This window comes from Tiliqua scincoides, chromosome 9 (assembly GCF_035046505.1).
Source record: "Tiliqua scincoides isolate rTilSci1 chromosome 9, rTilSci1.hap2, whole genome shotgun sequence".
Lineage (NCBI taxonomy): Eukaryota > Metazoa > Chordata > Lepidosauria > Squamata > Scincidae > Tiliqua > Tiliqua scincoides.
This window is the reverse complement of record NC_089829.1, coordinates 9,390,184-9,416,888: the sequence shown is the minus strand read 5'-3', so window position 1 is coordinate 9,416,888 and position 26,705 is coordinate 9,390,184. Positions and strand designations below refer to the sequence as shown.

The 26,705-nt window shown below is 43.2% G+C and overlaps 1 protein-coding gene across 2 annotated transcripts in view; it reads right to left on the bottom strand.

The window, feature by feature from the left end:
- The window catches only part of PRDM2 (PR/SET domain 2), a 73,184-nt gene that overhangs the window by 26,916 nt on the left and 19,563 nt on the right, over window positions 1–26,705 (bottom strand). For both annotated transcript variants that reach the window (XM_066637220.1, XM_066637221.1), the window contains exons 3-6: window positions 22,065–22,182; window positions 18,927–19,030; window positions 16,746–16,898; window positions 5,981–6,107 (exon numbers count right to left, since the gene is read on the bottom strand). In XM_066637220.1, the coding sequence (XP_066493317.1) occupies window positions 5,981–6,107; window positions 16,746–16,898; window positions 18,927–19,030; window positions 22,065–22,182 (502 nt within the window). The remainder of the gene's footprint in view (window positions 1–5,980; window positions 6,108–16,745; window positions 16,899–18,926; window positions 19,031–22,064; window positions 22,183–26,705) is intronic.

The window sequence follows — 26,705 nt, the reverse complement described above, 5'->3', positions numbered from 1 at the left end:
CAATGGAATGTTTTTCTTCAGAGCTGAAAAAGCATGTACTCTTCTATGGACCTAAAGTTTTGGAATCATTTAGAAGGACAAGGGGAAAAGTAGCCTGGCTGGATCAAGTCAAAGGCCCATCTAGTCCAACTTCCTGTATCTCACAGTCTCCCACCAGATGCCTCTAGGAGCACTCAAGACAACAAGAGACCCGCATCCTGTTGCCACTCCCTTGGCATTCAAAGATATGCTACCTCTAAAACCCGTAAGTTTTATATAGTCATCATAGCATGTAACCTGTGAGGGATCCTTCTTCCATCAATCTGTCCAACCCCTTCTTCAAGGCAAAGTGCCATCACCACCTCCTGTGGCAAGGAGTTCCACTGATTACACACACTGTGGGTAAATAAATATTCTCTTTTGTCTGTTCTAACTCTCCTGCCACTCAGTTTTAGTGAATGACCCTGGTTTTGGTGTTATGCAAGATGGAAAAGAACTTCTACCCCATGCATCATTTTTTTATGTCTCAATCATGTTTCTCCCCCCTCCCCAGGCACTTTTTTTCCTAGGCTGAAGAGCCCTAAATGCTGTACCCTTTCCTTACAAGGAGATTCCCCAGTCCAGTAACCATTTTGGTAGCTTTCTTCTGCACCTTTTCCAGTTCCACAATATCCTTTTTGAGATGTGGCCTTACCATCAATTCATACAATGTTATAATAATATTGGAAGTGTTATTCTCAGACTGCTTTTTAATTATCATGAATGCAGAATCGGCCTTCTTCACAGCCACTGGTGCAATGGGTTGACTCTTTCATTGTGCTGTCCACCCCCCAAGCTCTGCTGACACAGAGAGCTCAGAACCTATTGGCGTATATGTGAAATTTTGATTCCCCCCCTCCAGGATTACCACCATTCACTAGAGAATGAATTACCTATGTAATAAATATTTCCATACTATTTTTCAATCACTACAAAAGGTTATTCACAATTTTATGCTGCATAAATAGTTTCAATTTAAGCACAGACTTCTGGAACCTAACCCTAACCATGCACTTGTATGATTAACATGCACATGTAGTATAATCCATCATCATCAAACCCAAATTATCCCTCTGCCCCTTTGTATCAATCACTGAAATTGTAAAAAAAGTCCCAGAATTTTTCTGAATCACTAACAGAAGCCAGAAATCAACTGCTTTTCTCACTCAGATCTAACACAGACAGAAGATTAAGAAACAGCATCAGCCATAAAAAATGTAGGGCTACACTGCCTGACAGAGAATTGGGATTAGGATTTGCCACTTGTTTTGACAGTCTTTGGATCTTTGGGACTCTTCACAAGTCTGACATGACTTGGGACTCTTCACTTTTCTGACATGAAAGCGACTGGACAGGAAATTGCATGAAACTTGCTTGCAGTCAGTCATGTGTGACTGTCTCCAAAAAGTCCTGCAACAGCCACGACCAGCTTAGCCAGCAATGACCACCTGGTAGCCAATACTGCCCACTGGGTGAAATACCTCCAGTTTAGTGTAATTAGGCTGAGAAACTGGTCAGCTACCATAGCTGCAATCATTAAGAGAAAAAGTAACAAAAAGTTTTGTGGCATTTTAAAGACCAACACACCTATGTTAGCATTAAAACTGATTTTATAGTTCATCCGATGTAGCGGGCTCTAATCCTCAAAAGCTCACACTAAACACATGTGTTAGGCTATCTCAGCAAAGATTGTCATCTTAAAGACTAACATGGTAACCCCTCTGGAAACTGTCACCAAGAGGAAAGGGGGTACACTGCAGTAGCCTTTGGGGGCTCATTAGAACAATTCTGAACTGTGTGGTTCTGAGGACTACAGCTGTTGTCATTTTAACATTCCACTTTGCTATGGACAAGGAAAATATGGGATAACAAGGCCTCCTTTGTGGCATGAGTGTGGCATTGGTTCTTCTCCCCCCAGGGCTGCTTCTATTAGTATTTTAAGATTTACCCTTTTATCTCACCCTTCCCATAAGAAGCTCAGAGAGGCACACATGGTTCCTCACTTGACCATTTTATCCCAAGACAGAAAGGCAATGTAAGCCAAGAATATCTGTGACTAGTCCAAGGTCACCCACTGTGTTGCATGGCTGGGGGAGATCTCAGTCTCCTTGGTCCTAGTCAGAAACTCACTGCTATACCACAGTGGCTCTCATAACTATGTCGGAGTCATGTAAGCTTCCCATTGGGACTCTTAAGAACTGCTTCTTGAATAGCCAGAGTAACTTCAGAACTAAAACGGATATTGCCATAGCCTGATCAGTCTCTGACACCACCACCCCTCCAGTCAGAAGTTGAATTTAAAGCAGGGGTACACAACCAATGGATATACTTAACAATGGGGCTTACTCTCAGGAAAGTGTGAATAGGACTGCAGCCTGTGTGGTAGTACACACAAAACCTCAGCTCAGCTTTCTGGAAGTTGAATTTTTGGTGCCAGGGTGCTCCAATGACTGGGAAAGAACAAAGAGAAGCTTGCTTTGTTATTTGTGCAAGCATACAGTTTGGATACTGGAGGAATATGTAAGTTGGGATGGCTCCACCTGGCATGGAGATGATATAATTCAGTCCACCAAAAGGTTGCAAGTACACAAGGAACATTACCTAAGGAAGCCACTGCCTAAGAGAGGTGATCTCAGGAGGAGTCAGAAATGAATGCGAAGCTTTGTTATGAAATACCAGCACAAACGGCCATAACAACCTCTGCCATTCCTGCTACCTAGCCCAGCCACCAGCTCCTTGGAGTGTGTGAAAGAGTTGAAGCACACAATCTGTTTGCCTTCTAAGCCCTCAGGAGACACTCAGGTATTTCAGCAATAGGGGCCAAGAAGATACCCAATAAAAAACTGCTGCTTGAAACGCACTGTACTCTACACATACTCAGAGGCAACTCCATTTTATTATTGCTTCACACATGCCTGCCATCCAAAACATGTCCCTAATCAGCCTTGGTTTAAATTATATGCTAAAACAGAACCCAGAATAGTGACAAAGTAGCCCACACAGCATTTTTCATCCCAGGATCTTCTCAGAAAAACACAACCAGCCCAGGAGTAACACAGAACAACTCATTCCTGTTCCTGGATTGTAGCACACACCCCAAAGCAGCAGAAGTAAATTAACATGGAATAGGGGTCTCAGTGCCAACAGAGGTGAGGGAAATGTTCTTGGACTGCAACAGTCACAAACATTCACCCAGAAGAAGTAAACAACATAGAACAGGGATCTCAGAGCCAAGGGAGGTGAGTAGTCCACACATAGCAATGGTAAAAGAAAAACACAAAAAGCCCCCAAATCTCTCACCACCAACCGTGTACCCCTCAAGTTCCTTACTAACAGAATACTCACTCGGCTATTCCTTCAAGCACTGCTGGCACCATGATGCCCGCAGGCCCCAGTGGCACCTGCTGTGAGGAGGAGAGAGAAGCCCGCCACAACTATGCACACCACATGGGGAGGGAGAAGCAAGCATGAGTTCCTCCTCTTCTCCCAAGTGACCAGCTGCCAGCCAACCAGTTGCAGAAGAGACGGCCAGAGCCCTTTGTCTGCCACAAGTTACCCAAAACAGGTTTGTGAGCTACTAGTTGCCTATCTCTGATTTAAAGATTCAGACAAATGGGTTCTTGAACAAATGAAAGAGGCCACCCACTAGGGTGCAACAACCATTCCCCTTGGCTTTTCCTAATTGGGTCTCCTTCCCTTTCCTCCTTAAGATGTCTCAACTTTACTTTTAGAGCCTGCAGACAGGGACCACATCATTTCTAAATTTGGTACAACGGCTACCAATTTTAGGGATTTTAGGTTTGCTACATATAGTGAAAGTAAACTTGGGCAACATGTTCAAGTGCAACAAATTCCAGACTTCACTGAAACCCTTTCAGGTCACACAATACAAAAAAAAGTGAACCAAACTTGCAAACACTTTGAACACTAAAAAAAACAATGATTGTTTAACTGACAGGTGTGCAGTCAGGTATGCAATTTACTCCACAGCAAATAATTCGTTGTTCAGTTCCAGTGAGATTCCTTCCCCATACACAACTGTAGCCTCAGCTTTTTCTCCTACAACTTCCTATGTTTCGTTAGCCTGTTTAGCTGAATACACCCTATCCTTTCCCCAGTACCTAAAATGACCTGAATAAATGGCAATGCATCTGTAATCAGAACACAAATGATCATGCCTAAAAAATGGACCCAGTTCAAGTAAAAACAGTTTCTTATTGGTTCCCCTTCACTGATATACCCAAGAGATATGCACTTTCTAGGATATGTAAACATCATGTCCAGGACATTTAAAATATCAAAATATTCACTTGCACTCACTACTGCAATTGGCCCAAAAGCTCCAACTCAAAACCACTGAAAATTTACCAAGGCGGTTCAGTTCTAGAAAAGACAAGCTCACATTTTAAAGTACTGAATTAAGCTAGATTTTTAAGAACAGGATGCCAACATACTCCAATAGAGATAATTCTGGAATACTTTTTGTTTTAAGTCACAAAAAAGGGATTTTCTTCCATTTTGCCTACCCATATTTTGAATTGTCAAAAACATTTCCTCAATTTGCGAACACACAAATGAAAAAGGGGATGGGCAGAAGAGACTAGCAGATCTTTGAGTGATTTTCAGCAGATTAGCTAGGGCTTTTAGCTAATCCATTTGGAAAATTATTTATTACAATGATGAATATTTATATAATGCTTTTCAGCAAAAACAACGCATTTATAGAGAAAATCAAATAAATTGGTCTGTTATGATATAGTTTTTAAACAGTTATGTCAGAAGCGGCCTTCTGCTAGCTACTTATATCTCGCCTCAGAGTTCCTCATCTGTAAAATAAGAGTATAAATGTATGCCTTTCACCAGGTCTGTTCGGGAGTTTTGCGCTAGAATCACTAGCTTGTAGTAACCAATACATTACCTGGATGCACTAGTTTTCATTTTGTATGGCTTATGGAGTGCAGTAGGAAATTGGTACCCCCCCCCAAACCCCATGTTGCAGCTGACTCCATTCAGTGGGGCTTTGAGATTATAGTCCAAAAACAAAATTCCCATGAGCAGAAGCCTGCCCACCACTGAACTAAAATATGCCCTTAACACATATAAGGGAACAGTTCACTTTTCAACCTGCAACAACAAAAAAAAACCCATAAAATTTAAAAACAGAGATTCAAGCTTTCAAGTGCTGCATTAGAAACAGTACTGCTGTAAATGAAGGCACAAGTGCAAACGCTGCTCCTGGTATGCCATCTCCCAAATTTCAACGCCACAGTTAAAATAAAATCCAAGCCACAACCTGCATGAATTCAACACTATTAAAATCCTTCACACACTGATCGTAATTATAACAGAAGCATTTGAGCATACAAGATAAAATATTTACAGGTTTTAATAAGGCGAAAGGCTTTTAGGATCTACTCAAAATCATCACCTGCAAACTATGACTGCTAACACCCAACACTGTAAACATCAAAAGGAGCTAAAATACTTGATGCAGTAAAACCAGAATCACTTCATCTCCCAAATTTGGAGAGAAAAAGGGCACAAAAAAAAAAAGAGCTTGAATCACCAGGATGTTATTTCCTCATTCTCAGGTCTGATGGAGTTTAGTTTCTAGTCTAAGCTACAAACACAAAAGAAAAACAAGGGACTGTGAAAGATTCCCTCCCCACAAAACACCCCAGAAAAGTATGTTACTGTCCTGTGTTTAAGGCGGGGGGGGGGGAGAAGAGAGAGGACAGAAAAGAATTCCTTTAACTGAGAACAAACTGAGCAGGCAGTGAAGTCTGGAAAAGGACATACTTGCTAGGATGACACTCCTTACTGAAAGTATTACAGTGATTCTTAATCAGCCAAGCAGGAACTGGGAGGGGAGAAAAAAGTTTGTGCGTTGCATCACACCACTCTCAGTCCCATTCCTCCCCCCTTTCCTTCACAGGCAGGGCAAGAGAGCCCGAGTCCTTACCTTTCTTGGCTTTCGGGGAGTTTTTCTTGCTCCGGTTGCTGGCCCTCTCTTCTTCAATTGCAGCTGCTATCTCCGGGTTGTCTTCCCCATTGTACCACACCAGGAGCTCTTCACCAGGCTCAATTGGCTGGAGGAATCAGAGACACGACAGGACACCAATCAAACAGAAGGTTGTTAATAAGAGGGAGAGAAGCAGGCTTGGGGCCAGAGGGTGTGGAGCTCGCTGTGCGGATTACAAACAGCTGTACTCTGCACTAAGAACAGATTTCCTAACTGCCTGCCTGGCCAAACAGGAAGGACTGTTTAACCCTTGGAGGCCTGGGCAGGCAGATTCCTGCCCTACTGCAGCAGCACAGAGAGGGAGACAGAGACAAAGAGGGAAGAGGAATTATGCCAAACCCCTCTGCTGGAAGGAGGACTGCATCTGTTCAGCACATTAGCATGACTTGCACATTTAAAAACCTCACCCGTTTCTGACTATTTCAGGCTTTAAGCAAACTGCAGATGGAATGCACCAATACGTTTTATTTATTTATTTTTACCCCTAGACTTAAACTCATTTTTACAGGTATCTTTTAAAGGGCAAAGAGGGAAAAGAAAAACAGTACACATCTATTTGCTTCTTGGAAAGAAATAGAATTTTGGTTTAGTTATGATGGTATTGAAACAATCTGATGCAGCTTTAAAAAAAACAAAACCAGAATGCCCAAAGCTTTTTCTCTGGTAGCAAACCAGTATCTTCTGATATCCCAAGTGGCAACAGACACACTAACAATTATAACAAAAAAGTATTATGGCACTTCAGTATTGTGGCATAAGCTTTCATGGACTATGGTTTGCCTATGCTACAATCAATGTGTTCAACTCCAAGGTGCCAGGACACTGCACGAAGTTTGTTGCTACAGACTAACATGCCTGCTACCCCTCTGGAAACATGTAAGACTTTACACAAGACAAAGGGAAATAAAATACAAAAGGATACAAACAGTCTCAGCAGCAAGATTCCACAAGGAGAACTATAAGAAGTCACTAGTCTTCCAAAGTGTCTTCCTCACTTGTTGGGGGAGCACATTCAACTGAAAGAAGGGACTGCCATGGAAAAGTTGCCAACTGCCTAATCTCAGTGGAAGAGGAGTCTCTAGTGTTGATCTTGAAGTGGGGGTAGATTCATAGGGGAGAAGGGTTCTAGAAAATCTACCATTTCTCCCTCTCAAAGCATCCCACAACATTCATTAACATCAACATGGGCAGGAGGTCTGGTCTAGAGGGTAGAGCCTCCGTCTGCCTGAAGATAACATCCACTAGGTCGCCAGTTCGAGGCCACCAGCACCGTGTGACCTTGGAGCAGCTGACAAGTTGAAGCCGAGCAATTCCATCTGCTCTGAGCATGGGAGGATGGAGGCCAGAATGTAAAGCCAGATCGGAATGAAACACCTTGAATGTAATAGTTCTTGAAAGAAAGAACCTTCTTTGAAATTGTAAAAATCCCTATTTAATAGGGATTTAGATAAAGCCTGCCTATGTAAACCGCCTTGAATAAAGTCTTGAATAAAGACCAAGAAAGGCGGTATATAAATACATTATTATTATTATATTTTTTTTCATTAGCAAGGCATTTCTCCCCACCATCACTCTAAGAAACTCAAGTGCCCATCTTATCCTCACATAAACCCTGTGAGCTAGATTTAGCTGAGAGATGAAACTGGTCCAAAAGTCATTAAGGGAGTATAACACCCTGCATGTTAGATTTGAATGCATGGAGATTTGAATCCCCCCCCCCCCACCTTGGTTCAACATTTTAACCTCTATACCACAGCAGCACTTTGTAAGAACATGTGCTGCTCACTAAAATTAGCCATGGACTTGCAAAGTGGCCTTAGGCAACTCTTGGTCCTCTACCCATCTTCCACAACCTAGGGATTATATCAGTTTACCTCAGTGGTTTTCAAACTTTTCCGGCTCAAACCTCCCCTGATCCTTGCAGCCATTGGCCACGGCTCCCCATTACAACACCTCACCTCAGTAACCCCCAAAATGGGGATGAAGGTGTTATAATTATACACTGGAAACAAGGCTGCCTGCACTCTGAGGTTGCAATCCTAACCACATTGACCTGACAGTAAGTCCCATTGAACAAAATAGGACTTACTTCTAAGTAGACCTGGTTAGGATTGTGCCCTGAGTTTGTTAGCAGCACACCTGGAGGGTTTTGGAAAGGGAGGGGGGGAGTGACGAATCTGCTGGGGGAGGGGAAGACTTTGTTTTGTGTGTATATGCTAATTGCAAACTGAGACCCAGAGACTGTTTGGCTGGAATCCTAACCCCACTTCCCTGGCAGTAAGTCCCATTGAACACAATAGGACTTACTTCTGAGTAGACCTAGCTAGGATTGTGCCTTTTGTCTTACAATAGCAACCAACAGAGTACCCCCCCCCCCCCAAAGGAGGCAGGAGGAAAAAGGGGAATGGCTAAAAAGGATTTTTATTTTTAATCAATTTTTAGAGACAAAGCCATCAAGAGTGGCTTTTTTTCTTTTTTGAAGAGGGGGAACAGAAAGGTGAACATCGTGGGTTAAGCTGGCACAGACCCCAAGCCTATGTAGGTCTACTCAGCAGTAAGTCCCATTTGAGTCAATGGGACTTACTCCCAGGAAAGTGTGGAAAGGATTGCAGCAACATACAGCAAGATTACAACTCACCCCAAAGTAGACGGGGACTGCTCACACACATACACCCAGCATGCAGATGCTACCCCTGTTCCCCCAGGCAAGATGGAGGAATGCAAGCTGGGGCATTTGGACACCCCCCCCCCCTGGAGCAGAGGCTCCTGCACTGCCTGTACTTACTCTTCCCTCCCAGTTTGAAGCCTGCCAGGAGCACCCCTGTGCTGATGAGATGCAGCACCTCCACACTCTTCTCTCCTCCAGCCTTGACCAAACCCAGGAAGCCCAGGGTGAGGGGTACACTGGGAAACGTAGTCATTGCAGCAAGGTTGTACATGGAGAGAGCTCCATGATGAGATGCGGCACCTCTGCCTGCCCAGCCAGCCTTCTCTCCCACATCATGCTGCCCCACCCACCTTGTTCTCAGCCTTGGAAAAGCAGCAAGTCAGGAGGTAGCACCTGCAGCTGAGCAGAGCAGCTGCGGCCACCTCTTTCCCTGAGATGCTTGGCAACGCCCCTGGAGGCTAGCCATGCCTCACTAGGGAGGCGGGATGCACAGATTGAATACCTCAGGTTTACATTACAAAAGGATGTTGTAGGGATTACCTAGAATGCTTGAGTGTCTGAATGCTTGAAATCATGCTATGCTATTAGATCCACATTTTAGCAACAGCTTAAAAATTCAGAATTAGCCTGGGTTGTGATGGGACTGAGTTCAGGATAGATGGCAGAAAAAGCGAAGATGTACTGCTGCTCTGAAGAAACAATGGATTGTGATCAGCTGATCTCAGAATGCTATGTCAGAATGCCAGATGCAAGGGAGGGCACCAGGATGAGGTTATCTGGTGTGCTCCCTGGGGCACTTGGTGGGTCATTGTGAGATACAGGAAGCTGGACTAGATGGGCCTATGGCCTGATCCAGTGGGGCTGTTTCTATGTTCTTATGATCTGTCCAGAGACAGAATGAGAAGGTGTGCTGGCTCCAGGTGTGGGGAAAGGGTCTGGGACTGTTAGAGCTACACTAGATACAATACTTTCAGGGCAATGGGGTTTCTTAATGCCCCCCTTACCTGGGTAACAGAGAGGGTTTCATATGGGATGTCACATGCATGTTGTCTTAGAAATAACCTTATCCAAACTGGGACCAGGCCTGGTCAAGGATGGGCCCCAGGACTGACTGAGGCAAGTAGGTAGTTATCCTTGGCAGGAGTTTTTGCAAATATTCCCATGCAGAGCACCATAGGGTGTTCTGTATAGATGTACCACATGGGGAGATTACTCTCCATTTGAAAAGACTCTCTGCGTCGTGGTTAAGGATAAATTGGGAAAGGGGGTAGGTTTAGGAACTAAATTTGTGTATTTTAAAGCAAGGTGACAAGTGCAGCTGTCATGCTATTAATCAGGATTATACAAATATACACTGGATATTTTTTGTTTTCTCCCCCCCTGAGCATAAGGGAAAGAGCAGTAGAGTAGATAGGGGGTATATGATTATCTGCCCCTTAGGGACAATTGATTGGATGGGTAACTAAGGGTAATAGGTTTTGCTCCTTCTCACTTTTGAAGGGGACTCAGAGGATGGAGCTGATGCACCTGCTGCTAATAAATGTTGCACAGCAGTTATTGGCTTATGCATTCAGACATGAGTCAGTAGACAAGGACCAGCCTATACATGGGGGGGGGGGGGAGAACAGAGAATTGGGACTCTTTATAGTGGAGGATGCTCACCTCAGTGATTTTACCCCCTGCGTTTCTTCCTTTGAAGGTCACGACTAGGTGGTGTAGGTGAACCTGATGGGATGCTCTGCTCCTTGCTCTCAATGACTGATTATAAGAATGGGCACTTAGATAAAGGGGGTGCTATGATCACCATGGCATTTGGGGAACTTAGATTATTTAGTTGAAGCCCCTTGTATGGCTTATCTCCCTAGGTAGGGGCCTGGCACACCACTGGTCAGAGAAAAACAGGCATGTGCCTTTTATTAGGGAGCCTGCTGGATGATGCTGTAATTTTCAAAATCCAGTAATAGCGCCAGTAGTGGTGCTTCTTTTAGTGGTATTTTGTTATCCAGGAATTGTGTTATAGGGCCTTTTCTCCTGGGTATAGCGATGGCTATTACACCTAGTGGGAGCAATCCATTCTGGTCATCCAGCCACAATTTCCCTCAGTGGTGTCTCCTTTATTGCTGTTTTAGACAGTCATCAGTATTTAAGAAATGATGCTTTCAATATCTGGCACTGTCAGAGGCAACGCTGTAGTTGATTCTCAAGTGATTTGGGGGACTTAACTGGGACACTTCAACTTCTAGCAAGCTAGTGGCACCAGGGTGCTCCTATCTCTTTCTTCCAATAAGTATTCAATATTAAAAGTATTTATAACCCACCTTTCCAAAAGCACAAGGTGGTTTACAACACTCCATAAAAGCAAAGTGACAAAAAATAACTACAAGTATACCAACAAAAAACACAAACTAATGCATTTAAAAGACAAAACATGCTTACAAAACCAGAGCAACAAATGGAGATGACAAGATAAAAAGCAGCAACGTTTCAATAGACACCCCTAAGGCATTAAAAAGTTAAAAAGCAGCACACAACCAGTTAAAAATACTGAGGCAGCAAGAAAGGCAGACAGATATGCAATAAAAGAAACAGACCAGATGGGAACAACAGCAGGGATTTTTCACTCCTACCCAACCCCCAAAGCTAGCATGAATAAAAATGTTGTTATTGTCCTTGCTGGAAATGCTCCATTGAAGGAGCAGATCCTAATTTTTAGTGAATTCCATAAAAGTGGTGATACAACTAAGAAAGCCCTGTTCTTTGCTGCTGCACCCTTGACTTCTACTAGCAGAGGAACTTTCAACAGGGCCCTCTCTGATGACCTAAGGTTCTATAGGAGTAGGTGCCCCCTCAAATACCAGTTGCATCTGATGGGCATCATGGCCAGACATTTGCAGTGTCCATCTGCTCATGGACCTGACAGGTAAAGCTGCTACAGGAGATGTTTTAGACAAGTGTTATTTCAATGCTATCAAGTCAAGGCCTTTGCTGAGGAAGAGGGGAAACGTGCAGTGGAGTGGTCCTTTAAGGGAGACCTGTCTCATTAGACATTAGGACAGGGCCTGGCCCTCAGTTTGTCCCAAAACGCTGCCAACCACCCAGACATGGAGGTTAAAAGTGAGTTTGCTGAAACACCTTGGAGAAACTTAAGCAGATGGCTGGTATCAGAAGACTGTGTTGCATTTTCCAAAATTTGAAACCAATAATAATAATAATAATAATAATAATAATAATAATAATAATAATAATAATAATAATAATACAGGTATTTATATACCGCCTTTCTTGGTCGTCAGATTTCTCCTCAGACTTTAATTCAAGGTGGTTTACATAGGCAGGCTATACTAAATCCCAATAGGGATTTTTACAATTGAAAAAGGTTCTGTCTTTCAAGAACCACAACATTTCAGATGGATATTTTATGATCTGGTATCACATTCTGGCCTCCATTTTCCTCCCACACAGGCTGACAGTGGCCAAAGAGCAGGTGGAATAACTCAGCATAACTCGGTTAGGCTTGTCAGTTGCTTCAAGGTCTCGCCGTTCAGTGTCGGTGGCCTCGAACTGGCAACCAAACAGAGGCTCTACCCTCTAGACCAGACCTCCTGCCCAAGCCAAGGTCTGTCACATAGTACTGCAAACTCGGTTGGTGGATTTTCATCTAGCCTGCAGATATTACTGTGGTTGTGATGGCATCTGAGTAACCAAAGTTGTAGAGCCGTTCACACTCAGGATCCAGGCAGTGAGATTTAACTTCTCTGGTGGCAGATTATGAACTGGGCCTTGGAGAAGCAAGCCCTTCTAGAGCGAGTTGTTGTCATGGAGGGTGTGATGGCATTTCTAGCAGATCTGTGAACAACAGTCTCTGCGTCCAAAGCTGCAAGCACCATCTACATCCCTTATTAGCTGATCTTCTGAAGTGCTAATGGCATGAGGTGCAGTGATGGAGGGAAGGTGCACAGGGTGCCACGAGGCCAGGCCTGAGTCAGTGTGACCACGCTGCTTGGAATTGTAAGAGTCTCTCCAGTTGATAGCTGCAAGATAGGTTGATAGAGGCAAAGCAAAGTGATCCATGGTCATAGGACTGAGGCAATTGTAGAGTATTCAAAACACGGCTTGGTCCAGCTGCCATTAACACTGGTGTAATTTCTGACAGGAGAGCTAATCTGCTATACCAGTTAACTTCAACAAAATGGTCTCTGCTCTCAGAAACCTGAGGTGAATCTCTGCATATCTGAATAGGTACAATCCATTCTAGTTAACTGCTGGGGTTAGTTTCCTGAAAAACCTCAGAGTTGTGGTTACTGAATCATTGACCCAATGGGGAAAATGGGGTTAGGTTCCCACGGACCCTCTTCATTATATGAGCCTGAACCTTACCTTGAAATGGTCTGGATCATAGTGAGAGCAGCTCAGCATCTTGGCAAAACACTTCTGCCTTTTTGGAAATTGTTGTCGAAACACCATAAATCAGCGTTTCTCAAACTGTGGGTCGAGACCCATTAGGTGGGTTTTGAGCCAATTTCAGGTGAGTCCCCCATTCATATCAATATTTTGTTTTTAACTATTAGACTGGTATGTGTCTACTTGTGAGAAAATGTTACAGATCTGTACTTTTAGGCTACTATGTATACGCTTTTAACAATGATAATCAGAGGGACTTCCTCCTAGGTAAGTGTGGGTAGGATTTCAGCCTAGGACTGTTAAAAATTTTCCTTCTTGATGATGTTACTTCTGGTCATGACATCACTTCTGGTGGATTCTGACAGATACTCATTCTAAAAAGTGGGTCCCGAAGTTAAAAGTTTGAGAACCACTGTCATAAATCAGCGCTTCAATTAGCACCTAACTGCCACTTATTAAGCTGTATGAAAGACAGAAGCCACAAAGCCAGGAGAACTGCTTGAGGCCACTCAGACTTCTGGCTACTGCGAATGGGTGTGAATGGTCACAGAGAGATCGTGTATGTGGCAACACAGGGTACACTTTTATTCTTTTCACACAGCTAAGTTTCACACAGCCAAGCCAATCTGTGGGATTGGAGTCAACAGATAACTAGTACTTAAGAAATGAGATCTTGTGCCACCCTTCTAAGTATCTTGATTACATAGATTTTTTTAATTACATAAATTACATAGATTACATCTTCACACTATGTAAAGATCTAGTTTAAATAGATCTTCATTCTCATGCTGTCCATGTGAAGAAGACATGCCACCATGGAATGTGGGTAGGAAGGCCTTGAGTTCCAGAGATGGCCCTCATTTCCAGGAAGCTCATACTCCTGGTGGGCCACTGATGGTAATCAGGAGTCTTGTAAGCTCCTGGAGATTGCCACCCCTGTAGGTCCCTGGAAACCTATGGAGAAATGGGTGCCAACCGATATTTTCTGAAAAGAGAAGAGATGCTGTAATATCCAAGTGTGGAACTTTGCCCAAGCAATCACCTCTTGGCAGAAAGTCAACATGCCAAGGAGTTAAGCCAGCATGAGAAGGTTGGCACCACTGTTCTGTGTATTGTGGCTGGTAATCTTTATTTGGCCTTCTATGTTGACCCTATGTTGAAAGAACGTTGACCCTTATGGTCCAGGTCCATACTTTATTAGCTGCTAGGAAGGAATGACAGAACGTTTGGTCCAGCTGATAATAAACCTGTGTGTCTGCAGGCAATCTATAGTGCTCTACAAATCCTGAGCATCCTGGGCACAATGACTGGATCAAATCAGGATGTCATCTAAGTACGGGTAGATGGCAATCTTCTGGAGACATAGGCGACACCATAGCACAGATGACCACATGGTAATGCAAGGAAATCTCCCCACTGGAGTATTGCCAGAATGCAGCAGAGGGTTTCTATCCTGAGGTGGCCTTTTTCACATTCACCAGTTCAGCCACTTGAGGTCTAGAATTACTTTTTCACTGTCCCAAAGAAGAACATAAAAAGTATGAGGTAAACTCCTAAGCCAGTCTGACTCACTCACTTACTAAGGGTAAGTCTTGCCTCACGAACCTTATAGAATTCTTTGAAAAGGTCAACAGGCATGTGGATGTGGGAGAACCCGTGGACATTATATATCTGGACTTTCAGAAGGCGTTTGACACGGTCCCTCACCAAAGGCTACTGAAAAAACTCCACAGTCAGGGAATTAGAGGACAGGTCCTCTCATGGATTGAGAACTGGTTGGAGGCCAGGAAGCAGAGAGTGGGTGTCAATGAGCAATTTTCACAATGGAGAGAGGTGAAAAGCGGTGTGCCCCAAGGATCTGTCCTGGGACCGGTGCTTTTCAACTTCTTCATAAATGACCTGGAGATAGGGTTGAGCAGTGAAGTGGCTAAGTTTGCAGACGACACCAAACTTTTCTGAGTGGTGAAGACCAGAAGTGATTGTGAGGAGCTCCAGAAGGATCTCTCCAGACTGGCAGAATGGGCAGCAAAATGGTAGATGCGCTTCAATGTCAGTAAGTGTAAGGTCATGCACATTGGTGCAAAAAATCAAAACTTTAGATATAGGCTGATGGGTTCTGAGCTGTCTGTGGCAGATCAGGAGAGAGATCTTGGGGTGGTGGTGGACAGGTCGATGAAAGTGTTGACCCAATGTGCAGCGGCAGTGAAGAAGGCCAATTCTATGCTTGGGATCATTAGGAAGGGTATTGAGAACAAAACGGCTAATATTATAACGCCGTTGCCCAAATCTATGGTAAGACCACACCTGGAGTATTGTGTCCAGTTCTGGTCGCCGCATCTCAAAAAAGACATAGTGGAAATGGAAAAGGCGCAAATTGAGCAACTAAGATGATTACGGGGCTGGGGCACATTCCTCATGAGGAAAGGCTACGGTGTTTGGGCCTCTTCAGCCTAGAGAAGAGACGCCTCAGGGGGAACATGATTGAGACACATAAAATTATGCAGGGGATGGACAGAGTGGATAGGAAGATGCTCTTTACACTCTCAAATAATACCAGAACCACAGGACATCCACTAAAATTGAGTGTTGGGCGGGTTAGGACAGACAAAAGAAAATATTTCTTTACTCAGCGTGTGGTCGGTCTGTGGAACTCCTTGCCACAGGATGTGGTGCTGGCGTCTAGCCTAGACGCCTTTAAAAGGGGATTGGACAAGTTTCTGGAGGAAAAATCCATTACGGGGTACAAGCCATGATGTGTATGCGCAACCTCCTGATTTTAGAAATGGGTTATGTCAGAATGCCAGTGCGGGGGAGGGCACCAGGATGCAGGTCTCTTGTTATCTGGTGTGCTCCCTGGGGCATTTGGTGGGCCGCTGTGAGATACAGGAAGCTGGACTAGATGGGCCTATGGCCTGACCCAGTGGGGCTGTTCTTATGTTCTTATGACTCCAGGGGGCCAGTTTGACTGCAGATGGGATAAGGCCATGTTTGTCATCACACCTGGCACTCAGGCTGTCTGAACCTGTTCCTCTGTCACCCTTTAACCCTTCACTATTTTTACTCAGCGAAGAGCCTCCCATTTCTTTCCAAATCTGCCTAAAAGTTTATTTTTACCAATCTCAGTCTGTTCTGAGTTTTAGTTTCCCTGACTTTGCCCCTACAAGGCTGGATACTCAGATGCATTGCTCTCTGGTGAACCTGCCCTTCCTTCCATGACTTATACATGTTCTTTAAAAACAAAAACACTAATTCAGTTCATTTCCAAGGGATTTTATGCAGTTACACTAGTGCTTTTAGAGGTCTCCCAGTTTTCTTGCTCATTGGAATTGTTTGTGAAGGCACCTTGTAGGGTGCTTGCAACACAAAAAGTCAGTTCTCAAGGATAGTGCAATGGACAGTCAAATTGCTGACCAGGGGCCTTACACCGCAAACACATAATACAATGTGTATCAGATGACAAAATGTACATCAGTTGCAATTTAGCCATGGCCTCTAGCTTATAATCCATTTCTAACATGACCCAGTATTTATCAGTTTTACTAACTTGGCACTAAACTACTGCTTTACAAAGCAGAAATGGGAAAGGAAAAAAGTCACAGGAATTAGAAGTTAAGATGAATACAGTGGCACTGCTACCTTTAAGGTTTTGTAGTAAATGGTTCTGTTGATCTCCAATGGAAAAAGATTCTGCTCCTTCCCCGAACAAGCCCAGTTCACATACCGCAGCCAGTTCCCCTTCTCGGGATCTGTGGCATCAACACACATCCATCCCAAGTTTGGATAATAGACCTTAGAAAGGTGGGGTAGTGGTAGAGAGAAACATAGGGATTAATCACACCAGCAGACACCATCATATCAAAAATCTTGGTGCTTTATATGTCAGGATTCATGTGGAAAAGGGCCAACATGCGCTGATTAAAAGGGTGGTTATCAGCTTGCTTTTTTTTCTTGCTAGCTGCCTTTGGCAGGAAAGGAAGGCCATGACCCATCTAAGATAAAAAAAAACAAACAGCTAATATTCAATAATGGAGAAATAATTCCATTTCCTCTTGGCAAACTAATCATAAATTAGACTGTGGGAGTCCTATCGCTCACAAGTCTCTTTCTATAATCCACAAAACAATTAGAGCAGCATTTATCAATCTGTCTCCTGATGTACCACTCCTTGTGTTCTAATTACCTTAAGTACCACAAATACCTAAAATTTCACACCAGCTACACCAGCTCTCCTGGGCTGGATTCAGCCCCTGCACCAGCCAGAGGAAGTATGTTTGTGCAGGGCGGTGTGGGAGGAAGTGGTGGGAGGGCATTCCAGGGGTGGAAAGGGTGAGGGATTTTTGGGTGGGGGAATCAGGCCCAGGAAGGGATGGGATGGGCAGGAGAAGCACACACTGCCTTCTAACCCCCACTCCTTAGTCTAACAGCCGTACACCGGCTTTCTGGATGTAGACCAGCTAAAAAGCTGGCACAGATCTGAGTAGCTCCATAAGGCAGGCTGGGGGCTTGACATGGAGTGAAGGGAAAAATATCACCCCAAGGTGACCTCCAGACTGTTCCTAACCTGCACTGCATACAGCGCAGGCCTCTGTGGCCTGGCTGTACCAGCACTGGTTAGGACTGCGCCCTAAGTTATGTGTATTGTATTTTTAAAATATGAATAGAATGGAGGTGACAAAAATATTAATGAGATATTTGAGCTTGCATCATTGAAACCAGTTTCTTGACTCAACAGTCATATAAAAGGAAAGCAAAATCACGTCACATTGTTCTCATGAGCGACTTGGCAAAGGTCACAGCAGTTGCATACCACTGGCCAATCAAGTGCCACCAATGGTACACTTACCACTGACAGAAAATGCTTGATTAGAGATTTACTAAGAAAAGCGCTTTGTTTTTTATAGAACAGAAGCTCGGAGTTGATTCTTAATGACAAGACTGCTGTAATCAATGAAAAGTTCAGCATTTTGAAGAAATGTTACCCTGCTCACATCACCCACACCATGTTTAAAGCAGTGAATTTCCTCTTGATACAACCCATGTACCAAATGCAACCAGAACAGTAGGCAGCAAATTCTGCTGTTCTGAGTTGCCAGCCCATAACAGTGGAATGACCCTTCCTTGGCAAACATGAAACCGTATTCCAATTGCTCCTTTAAGCCCTTTCCCTGGGTTAGCTTCTAGCAAGAGGGACTGTCAGTATTATAGAATCTAAAGTCAGTCTTAACATAAAAACCAAATGTTCATATTGTCCAGTTTCTTATTTCCCAGCATGGCCGGCAGATACCCCTGGGAAGTTCACAAGTAAGGTATGAAGGCCACAACTCTCCCCCTCCATGGCTCCCTGCATCTGGTACTTCACGGCATACTGCCCCTGAACATGCAGGCTTCAGCTTCCTTCCCTGACAAATAGCCAATTTGTCTAATGCTCTTTCACAGACAGTGGTCTATCTAGTGGTCATTACCTTACCTTGCGGTAGCAAAATCTACAAATTAAATATGTATCACATACTTCCTTTTGTCTGTGTCAACTGATTTCATTGGGTGGTCCCAAGAACTCTTACTATGAGAAAGGAAACAAGTTCTCTGCCTACATACCATGCATAATTTTATAGACTTATATCATGTCCTCCTCTTTGGGTTCTTCCCCAACTACACTAAAAAGTATTTTGGAGTTTGACCTTGAGAAGGCAGCTAGCTCAGTACGACAGCTCAGCTAAGCTTTAACTCATTGACATCTCCATCTACCTTGGGTTACCCTTAAGATTTGAGAAAATGAGTATTAGTAGCTGAATGGTAACTGAAAATAAAGATCCTTACCTCCCACATGTATACATTGTTTTTAACTTGAGATCTTTTCTTCTTGTCACCAAGAAATGGTCCAAACTTTCTGCCTTTGAAAATTGGCTTTGTCGCCCAGACACCTGAAGATCAAATTGAGAACTAATTAATCCCCAATGGCACTCTTGGGTTGTTTCATACTTCGAAACTGTGCAAAGATTAGTATGTGCATGTATACACACCAACTCTTTCCCAGGAATGATCAGAAATACCCACACACGGCTTTGCCTGGCTAAATGCAACATAAAAGGGAACAGGAGAGAATGCAAAAACCATTTCTTCAGCAAAAGGGAACTGAGAACTAATATATTTGGTACTTTCCCCCATACTGGTACCAAAACTGGAAATATTTAAGAGAAGTATTTCCAGACTGTTCATTGGGTGTGTATGTTTTACATCTTCTGTCGGTGCACCAGAAATATGTATAATACAACAAAGCACATATAACAGAAACATCAGCAAAAACCACACAGTAGAAAGCCAGCATTAGCTAATGGGGAGGGACTGCTTCTGAAAAAGAGAAATTGCTTCACTGTCTTGAGAAGTTCAAAGAAACATGCTCCTGGCTATCTTCAAACAGAACACCATTATGTCCCATCTAAATCTCCATGGAGTCAATTCCAACAACCGGATCACGCAGAAGAAACACTCTGTGTACCCTGTGTCTAAGAGATGCCAAGCGCTCGGTGAACAGAGCTGTACATGGTATAATACCCACTAAATTCAGATTTTATCTTCCCAATAGTAACATTATGCAATCATTACATTGTCTCAACATATAATTCTAGGGGCAATTCACCTGGAACATCTCTGTCCAAGCCCCAAATGAAACATTCCTATGTGCTGATTTTGAGTGGTATATGACAGTAGGGCAGCTGAGTTAAATCCAGTTCAAAATGGGCAGTGCTGTTGAAGCTAGATCAGTGGTGGACAATGTATGCCTCTGAAATGTACACTATTCCCAGAGTTAAGGCTAGACGGTATGCCACCTTGCTGGGCTCAGCAGGTCTGGGTCTGGCTGGTGACTACTTTGGAACTCCCAGTATATGTCCTGATCTTCATTAAAGAAAGTCATGATACAAATGCAGTTCAACATACATTTTTACCCACTGCAAACCTGAGTAGCAAGAGTCTATTACAGAAGGTTGTGATAAGGGCATCTTGTATCCCAAGTATGCAGGGCCCAATTATTTTTCTATGGCATTTTTGGATTTACTAGAATCTAGGAAAGCCTGTTCAAGTCTTATTTTAAGATTTCTTCATGCTTAACCATATGAGTTCCTTCCCCCTGCCTCTACAAGTAGTCCAACTGGTTACTGACAGTCCTGGATATTAGTGATTTCAGAGCTGCTTTTTACTTTCCCTTGCAATATATTGCTTGGTTCATCTTCATGCTGTACCCCAAAGCCTACCAGTGGCATACTTTGACCTAGATAGAGTGAGTATACATCTCCTGTGGAAGAGAGAACAGAAGCACATCGCCTAATGGGATGAGTTTTAATACCGTTTGGCTCCTTCAGCCATGAGTCTTGTAATTAACATCCTTGCCTGGTCACCACTAGCAAATACTGAATTATATTCAAGTGGGATATAAATGTAATGAGAAAACAAAAATACAAGTCCAACCTTGTTATACAAGGTTTTTTTATACACTGATTTGACTCAACACGAATGGCCACTGCAAATGAGAAGGAATGTGCTGATCCCTAGAGAAGGGGAAAAATGTACCCCTTTAAAATGCTTTTCTTACTGCTGTAGAGATTTTTATCTCAACATGATAAGAAGGGTCCTTTAAATTAAAGGAAAACAGTCCTTTACAATAGTAAGAGAGAGGGCAGCCAGCTGACAATCCATCAATCATTCACTCTCCAAGCAACCCCCTTCCTTCCCCCTGAACAGTGAAAGAAAGATAATCCTTTCTAAGCGCCTAGAGAGAGACTGATTGTTGGATTGTCATCTTAATGACTCTATCTTAACATCACAAAGGTCAGCAAGGCTGTTTTTAAATCACAAAGGGACTTTGTTTTTAAATTGATCTGCTATAGTTCGATTTTTGCCATCCACATGAGTTCTGGGAAGGGAACCCACGGGAATAATGAGACTCAATTTGTAAATAATGTCTTTCTTACTTAAAAAAATCAAGATTCTTCATCTTCATTATAATAAGCCGCCTTGGGTGCCCTTTGGGGAGAAAGGCGGAAGACAAATCTAATAAATAAATAAAATAAATAATTAAGTTCTTAACTTTTCACCTACAGTTCCTTGTAGTTTTCTCTCATAGATTCATTTCTTAGCAGCTTCTTCTACCCAGAATTTAAGATCTGCTTTGCAGGTCCTCCTCCAGGTGCTTTCACGTTTGTGGGAGGTGACTAGGGAAAAGAACCTTTCCAACGGTGTAAAACTGACTATGAAACGCCCTTCCCCTGCAGGCTCAACTCTTTTATTGGATGGATGACAGATCTTTTTATTCTCCAAGGCTTTCTGAGCCAGGATAGTGCTTTGGTGGCGGACGGGCAGAGCAATCCAAACAGATTTAGGGGCCGACTTGTGAGTGTCCAAATGTGCCATAAAGCATGTTCATGCAATGTGGAGGCCTGCACAAGCTTGCGAAGGCTGGATCCAGCCCTGGACAGGGTTGCTGGTACCTAACGTGGGGTGGATACTGTGCAGGCCACTTGGCTTGGCTCTTCCAGAACAAGTTAGGATTGCACTCTTAGACCTGAAAGATCCAGGTTAAAATACCTTGAACCAGTCATTATCTCTCACCCTTACCCACCTCACACGGTTGTTGTGAGGACAAAAAGGACAGAAGGAACCCATGTACACCACCCTGAGTTTCTTGGAAGAAGAATGGCATAAAAATGTGAAAAATGAAAGGGTGACTGGCAACTCCAATGCTATTGCCTTTTCATTGTCAATACTTTTGAAAAACATTTTTATTCCACTTTTATTACTGGTTTATGATTAATTTAGTGGCAAACTGCTTTGGATATTTTAATAAAAAGTGGTGTAAACCAGAAAAATCAGATTGCTCCTCTATCCTCAAATTGGTATATTCCCACAGATGCATATTAGTTCGCTCTGTCTCTTCCTGCACCTGCTTCTCGATTCACTTACCGAGCCTTGTCTTGTCAACAGCAGATGGAAGAAGTCTCACTTCCTCAGGAAGTCCTTTAAGCACGTGCTCAGGTACATCGGCCAGAGTCTCAACTGATACTGCAAGCTCTATTGAGTTCTATGAACAAACAGAAAAAGGCCCACAATGAAAATTCAGAATCCAGCAACCCATTCACATCATGACTGGTAAAGTGATAACAAACCCAAACCTAAGAGCTAAACATCTAGAACTGCCATTTCATCTTCAAGAAAACGCTTGTAACAAGCACCCTTAAATGGGAAGGCAGAGAAAGATTAAAATAAATCCACCGCACAAAGCATAATCCCTACCCAGGGAATGTGTTGCCCCCAGATACTGTGATTCCACTAGGATCAACTGTCTCTTGAAAAAGAAAAAAGACATCAGTGGTTACCAGCCAGACTTAACAGAAGGCTACCTTCATTTTCAGACAGATGCAACAATGAGTGTGAGGGAATTTACACAATTCTTAAGGCCTAACAATGAGTCTGCGGAGAGATTATGAAGTTTCACATCTTGGTGTTGTTCCAAATGATAGATCACAACTTTTTTGTCCAATCTTTGAATTTGCCCTTTGTTCATTATGCTCCCTATGGAAACCTCAGGTAAGTAAACTGCTTTTCTGTACAGGTCCAGAATGATTATCCATGGATTTGGGACCTGTGGTTTTATCAGCTACACCTGGTTCCTCTGAATGTGACCGGAGCTGTGCTCTAGTTACATGTGGAGGGCCAAGGAAGCTGTGTCTTTTAAGGCTTCCAGAAGGATTACAGGGCACCTGACCCGTCGATTTTGTTATCCGATTCTGGCATCCGCGGGGGTTCCTGGAATGGAACCCCCCATGTATGCTGAGGAACCTCTGTATATTTTTCCCTTCTTCCCCCTTACCTCAATCTCCTTGCCTTCCCCTGTCAAAATTTAGATTGCAAAGTCCTCATGATAGGGACAATTCTTCTGCTTTGGTCACTGCTTCTGCCATTCTACCATTCCTAGCTGATCCAGCCTTCTAATAAATATCTTTCTATTGTCTGCTGGACCTGAGCTCCTCAACTGCAAGTTCTCACATTGCTCAGTCCTTGCTACTGTTTTGTCATCAAGGTGATGTCCCATTATCTGGATTTTCGCTGTCTTGTTAGAGGAGACCTACTGCACTCCCTAAACATTGCCCTAGGAACAACCAGATGGGAAAGGCGAGAATGCCAGCACCAACCACCAGGCATTGTGATAACCCCTCAGCACAGCAATGCCTGGTTCTCCGCTCACATTGCCTACATATACCCTTCTGCCACTGTGCATTTGGCATGGAAGGGGTGCTGGAGAACAGAGCAATGTTGGGCTTGCACGTCAAGTTGGTATTTGCAAACTCTTGTGTATGATGATCATTTTACAGATGACGCAGCTTAAGAACAGCTTATCAGCAGTTCTGTACTGATCTGCTTGTTAACCAGCAATGGTGCCTGATTTATGAGTTTTTCCCCCCCTAACAATATGTTCTTTCACAATGCTAACAACAAAAAACCCAACCAAATACTTGCTATTTAAAAATCCCACACCTTTGGGAAAAGGCTATCCCACACCTCTTCCACAGATTCAGGGTGACTTAGGCCACAATCCTAAGCCCTTATGTCAGTGCTTTCCAGCACTGACATAAGGGCAATGCAGCTCTGAGGTAACAAACATTCCCTTACTTTGAGGGTTAGGATTGCGCCTTTAGAAAACAAACACAAACTTACAAAATAAACACAATACAATGAATTAAAGTCAATTACAACAACAGATATAGAAACAAAAAAGACAGATCAGAAGAAGGCTAGAGTCAAGCAATATTCATAATAAACAGATCAGGAAGATTCACATAGGGGGTGGGAGTCCTTGAGATCTAAAAGCCACGAAGCTTCCTGGGCAACCTTGTGCCAGTCACAATCTCTCAGCTTCACCTATTTCACAGAGTTGTTGTGAAGACAAATGGAAGGATGGAAGCACATACACCCCCCTGAGCTCCTTGGAGGAAGGGTTATATAAAAATGAAAAAGGGCTTGAATTACACCTGGTAACGAACCAGGAGTTGGAATCATACCTTGTAAACAAACTGGTAGCTAGCGTAGCTGCATCAATATGACCATATAGCTATGCACTCTTCACTGTAACTATGGCATGGGTAATCCAGACTAGGTCAGTCTGAGATAGTACTGAGTTCTGCTGGTACACCAGCAGAAGAACTCTAAGTCACAGACACAACCTATGCTTTTAAATGCAAATCTGGATCCAGCAGTACTCCCAAGCGGACACCTAATCCTTAAATGAAGAATACAATCCTATCAACAGGTTGACGCACCACCATTACCCCCTCAGGTTTCCCAGCCACAAGAACCTCGGTATTAAGACAGAACCCTGCAGGACACCATGAACAAAAGGTCACAGCATCAGGCAGGAATCCCTCAGCACTACCTTCTGAGACTCACCCTCCTGGAAGAACCAGAGTCACAACAAGCCAGTGCACCCTAAGCAAATCCCAGCTAAACAGTCCCAAAGGACACCATGATCAATGGTACTGAAATTCACTGAACGAGCCAGTAGGGATGATCTCTCTGTGTCTGGTTTCCAGTATAGTTAGTACATCAGACTGACCAAGGCTGCTTCAGTTCCAGAAGCAGATTGGAAGCCAGACCGAAAAAGGTTTCATCCAGCAATCTCCAGAACTGGATTTCCAAAACACACCTTGACCAAGAATTGTAGATTGGAGACTGGTCAGTAATTTTCCAGGATGGTGGGACCAAGGAAGAACTTCTACAGTTGCTTGCCTGCTACTTCAGACTTTCAGCAAGCTGGAACTATACCCTCCTCCAATGAAGTGTCCATCACCATCCTTGCACATTCTGTCAGTTCCAACTAGCCAGAGTAGGCTAGGGTTGAACTTGCACATGGATGACATTGTACGTCCAAGGACCATGCCACATCTCTAGGTTGAACAAGCTGAAAAGAATTCCGAAGAACTGGACATGTAGAAGCTGTAGGTACCAGCTACGATGAACAGAAGATACTCTTGGTTCACCACTTGGTTCACCATTGTAAATTCAAAGATGACCCAAGGAAAGGTAGGTTGATAAGAGTGTGTGTGTGCATGCGTGCGAAAGCTGTTCTTGTGATAACTCTTTTCAAAGATTATTGTTGCAACAAACAAAAAGAGAATGCCCTGTTTTATGATGGGCAGGAGGAACAGAAGATAACTGCAGGGGTTCGAACAGTAACTCTTGTCAACTGGAACCCATAACTTCACCCAAGAGAAATCATCTGTCAGTTAAGTCTGCCTTACCCATGTCCCAGATTCCTGTTTATCAAAAATTCAGCCCACCCCAACAACATACCATGGCTTGGTGAGCGCACATGCTACTTACTAACCATAGCTCAAGGACCATGAAGTGGAATACTTCTCTCCCCACTCTAGTAATGAATCATCCATTCCCCCTTGTTGCCCATTGGTTTAGCAACAGTATTTTATCCAAGTGTTTAATTTAAAAAGCAAACACTTTAAGTATAGTATTAAGTAATACTTAAATTAAAAGTAATTTTAAATATTTTAAAATTAAAAAAGTGTGCACATGTAGACACATGCCCAGAAACAGACTAAATAAGAAGATCAACAGCCAAGGCAAAAGTTAAACCCACATCTAACCTCTAGGCTCAACCCATTGGACCATACTGGTTTCAGAGGCAAAATAAATCAATGAGTTCCCCATCAAGTGATTCAAAGCAGAACATTCTCCCTAAGTTCATTTAAATAGATTCTGCCTTCAGCTGATGAAGAGAGCATCCACCGCAGATACGCGCCTATAAGTCGATCCCAAAGATAAGTCAAGGGCAGGTTTTGAGCCAACAATCATGGAATTTTCTATGACCCTCGGATAAGCTGGGGGTTAAACTTAGGGGGGTGTCTGACTATAGTTTTGTCTGATTTTACCCAAGGCCAGATCCTGAAAAATAACCCACCACTAACTGTTACCTAAGAACTGTAGTCTCTAATTTATTAAAAACATAGTAAAAGATCATAAGATACATTTTTGTTCTTTTTAAATTCTGATCTTCATCACCTTTGTGTAAGCACTATCAGAGTAAGTGCACTGTAAACAACATACCAGTAAAACAGCGGTTCCCAACCTGGTATTCATGTACAACCAGGGACACTCAACAGGACCTTTAGGGGTACTTGAAAAAGAATGGAATAATGGTAGAAAAAGGCAGGTCATGCTCCAGAATGCCTTGCAGGATAGGAATGCCTTGCAAGGACCAGCAAGGCAGGAAGGGAGGTAGATAGTTGGCTGTGAAAGCCCCACCAATAGCTAGTTTTTGGTCATCAATTCATGTATGAACCAGTGATTGAAAACCAGCACAGTAAAAAAGTTGAAACGTAATATGGAAAGTGATCAATCACCCAGAATTTCTCAGCACACTTCTGGTGTAAAACAGTGCAGTCTTCTGTTCTTCAAACAGATAAAAAGAGAAAACACTGTGATAAATACATGAGGTTTGGGCTTTCATATAGAGGAGATGAGGGCTTGTATTATTAATTACAAACATTTTGCTAATATTTCTTTTCTGTTGTGGTACAGCTTTGGAATGCTCTT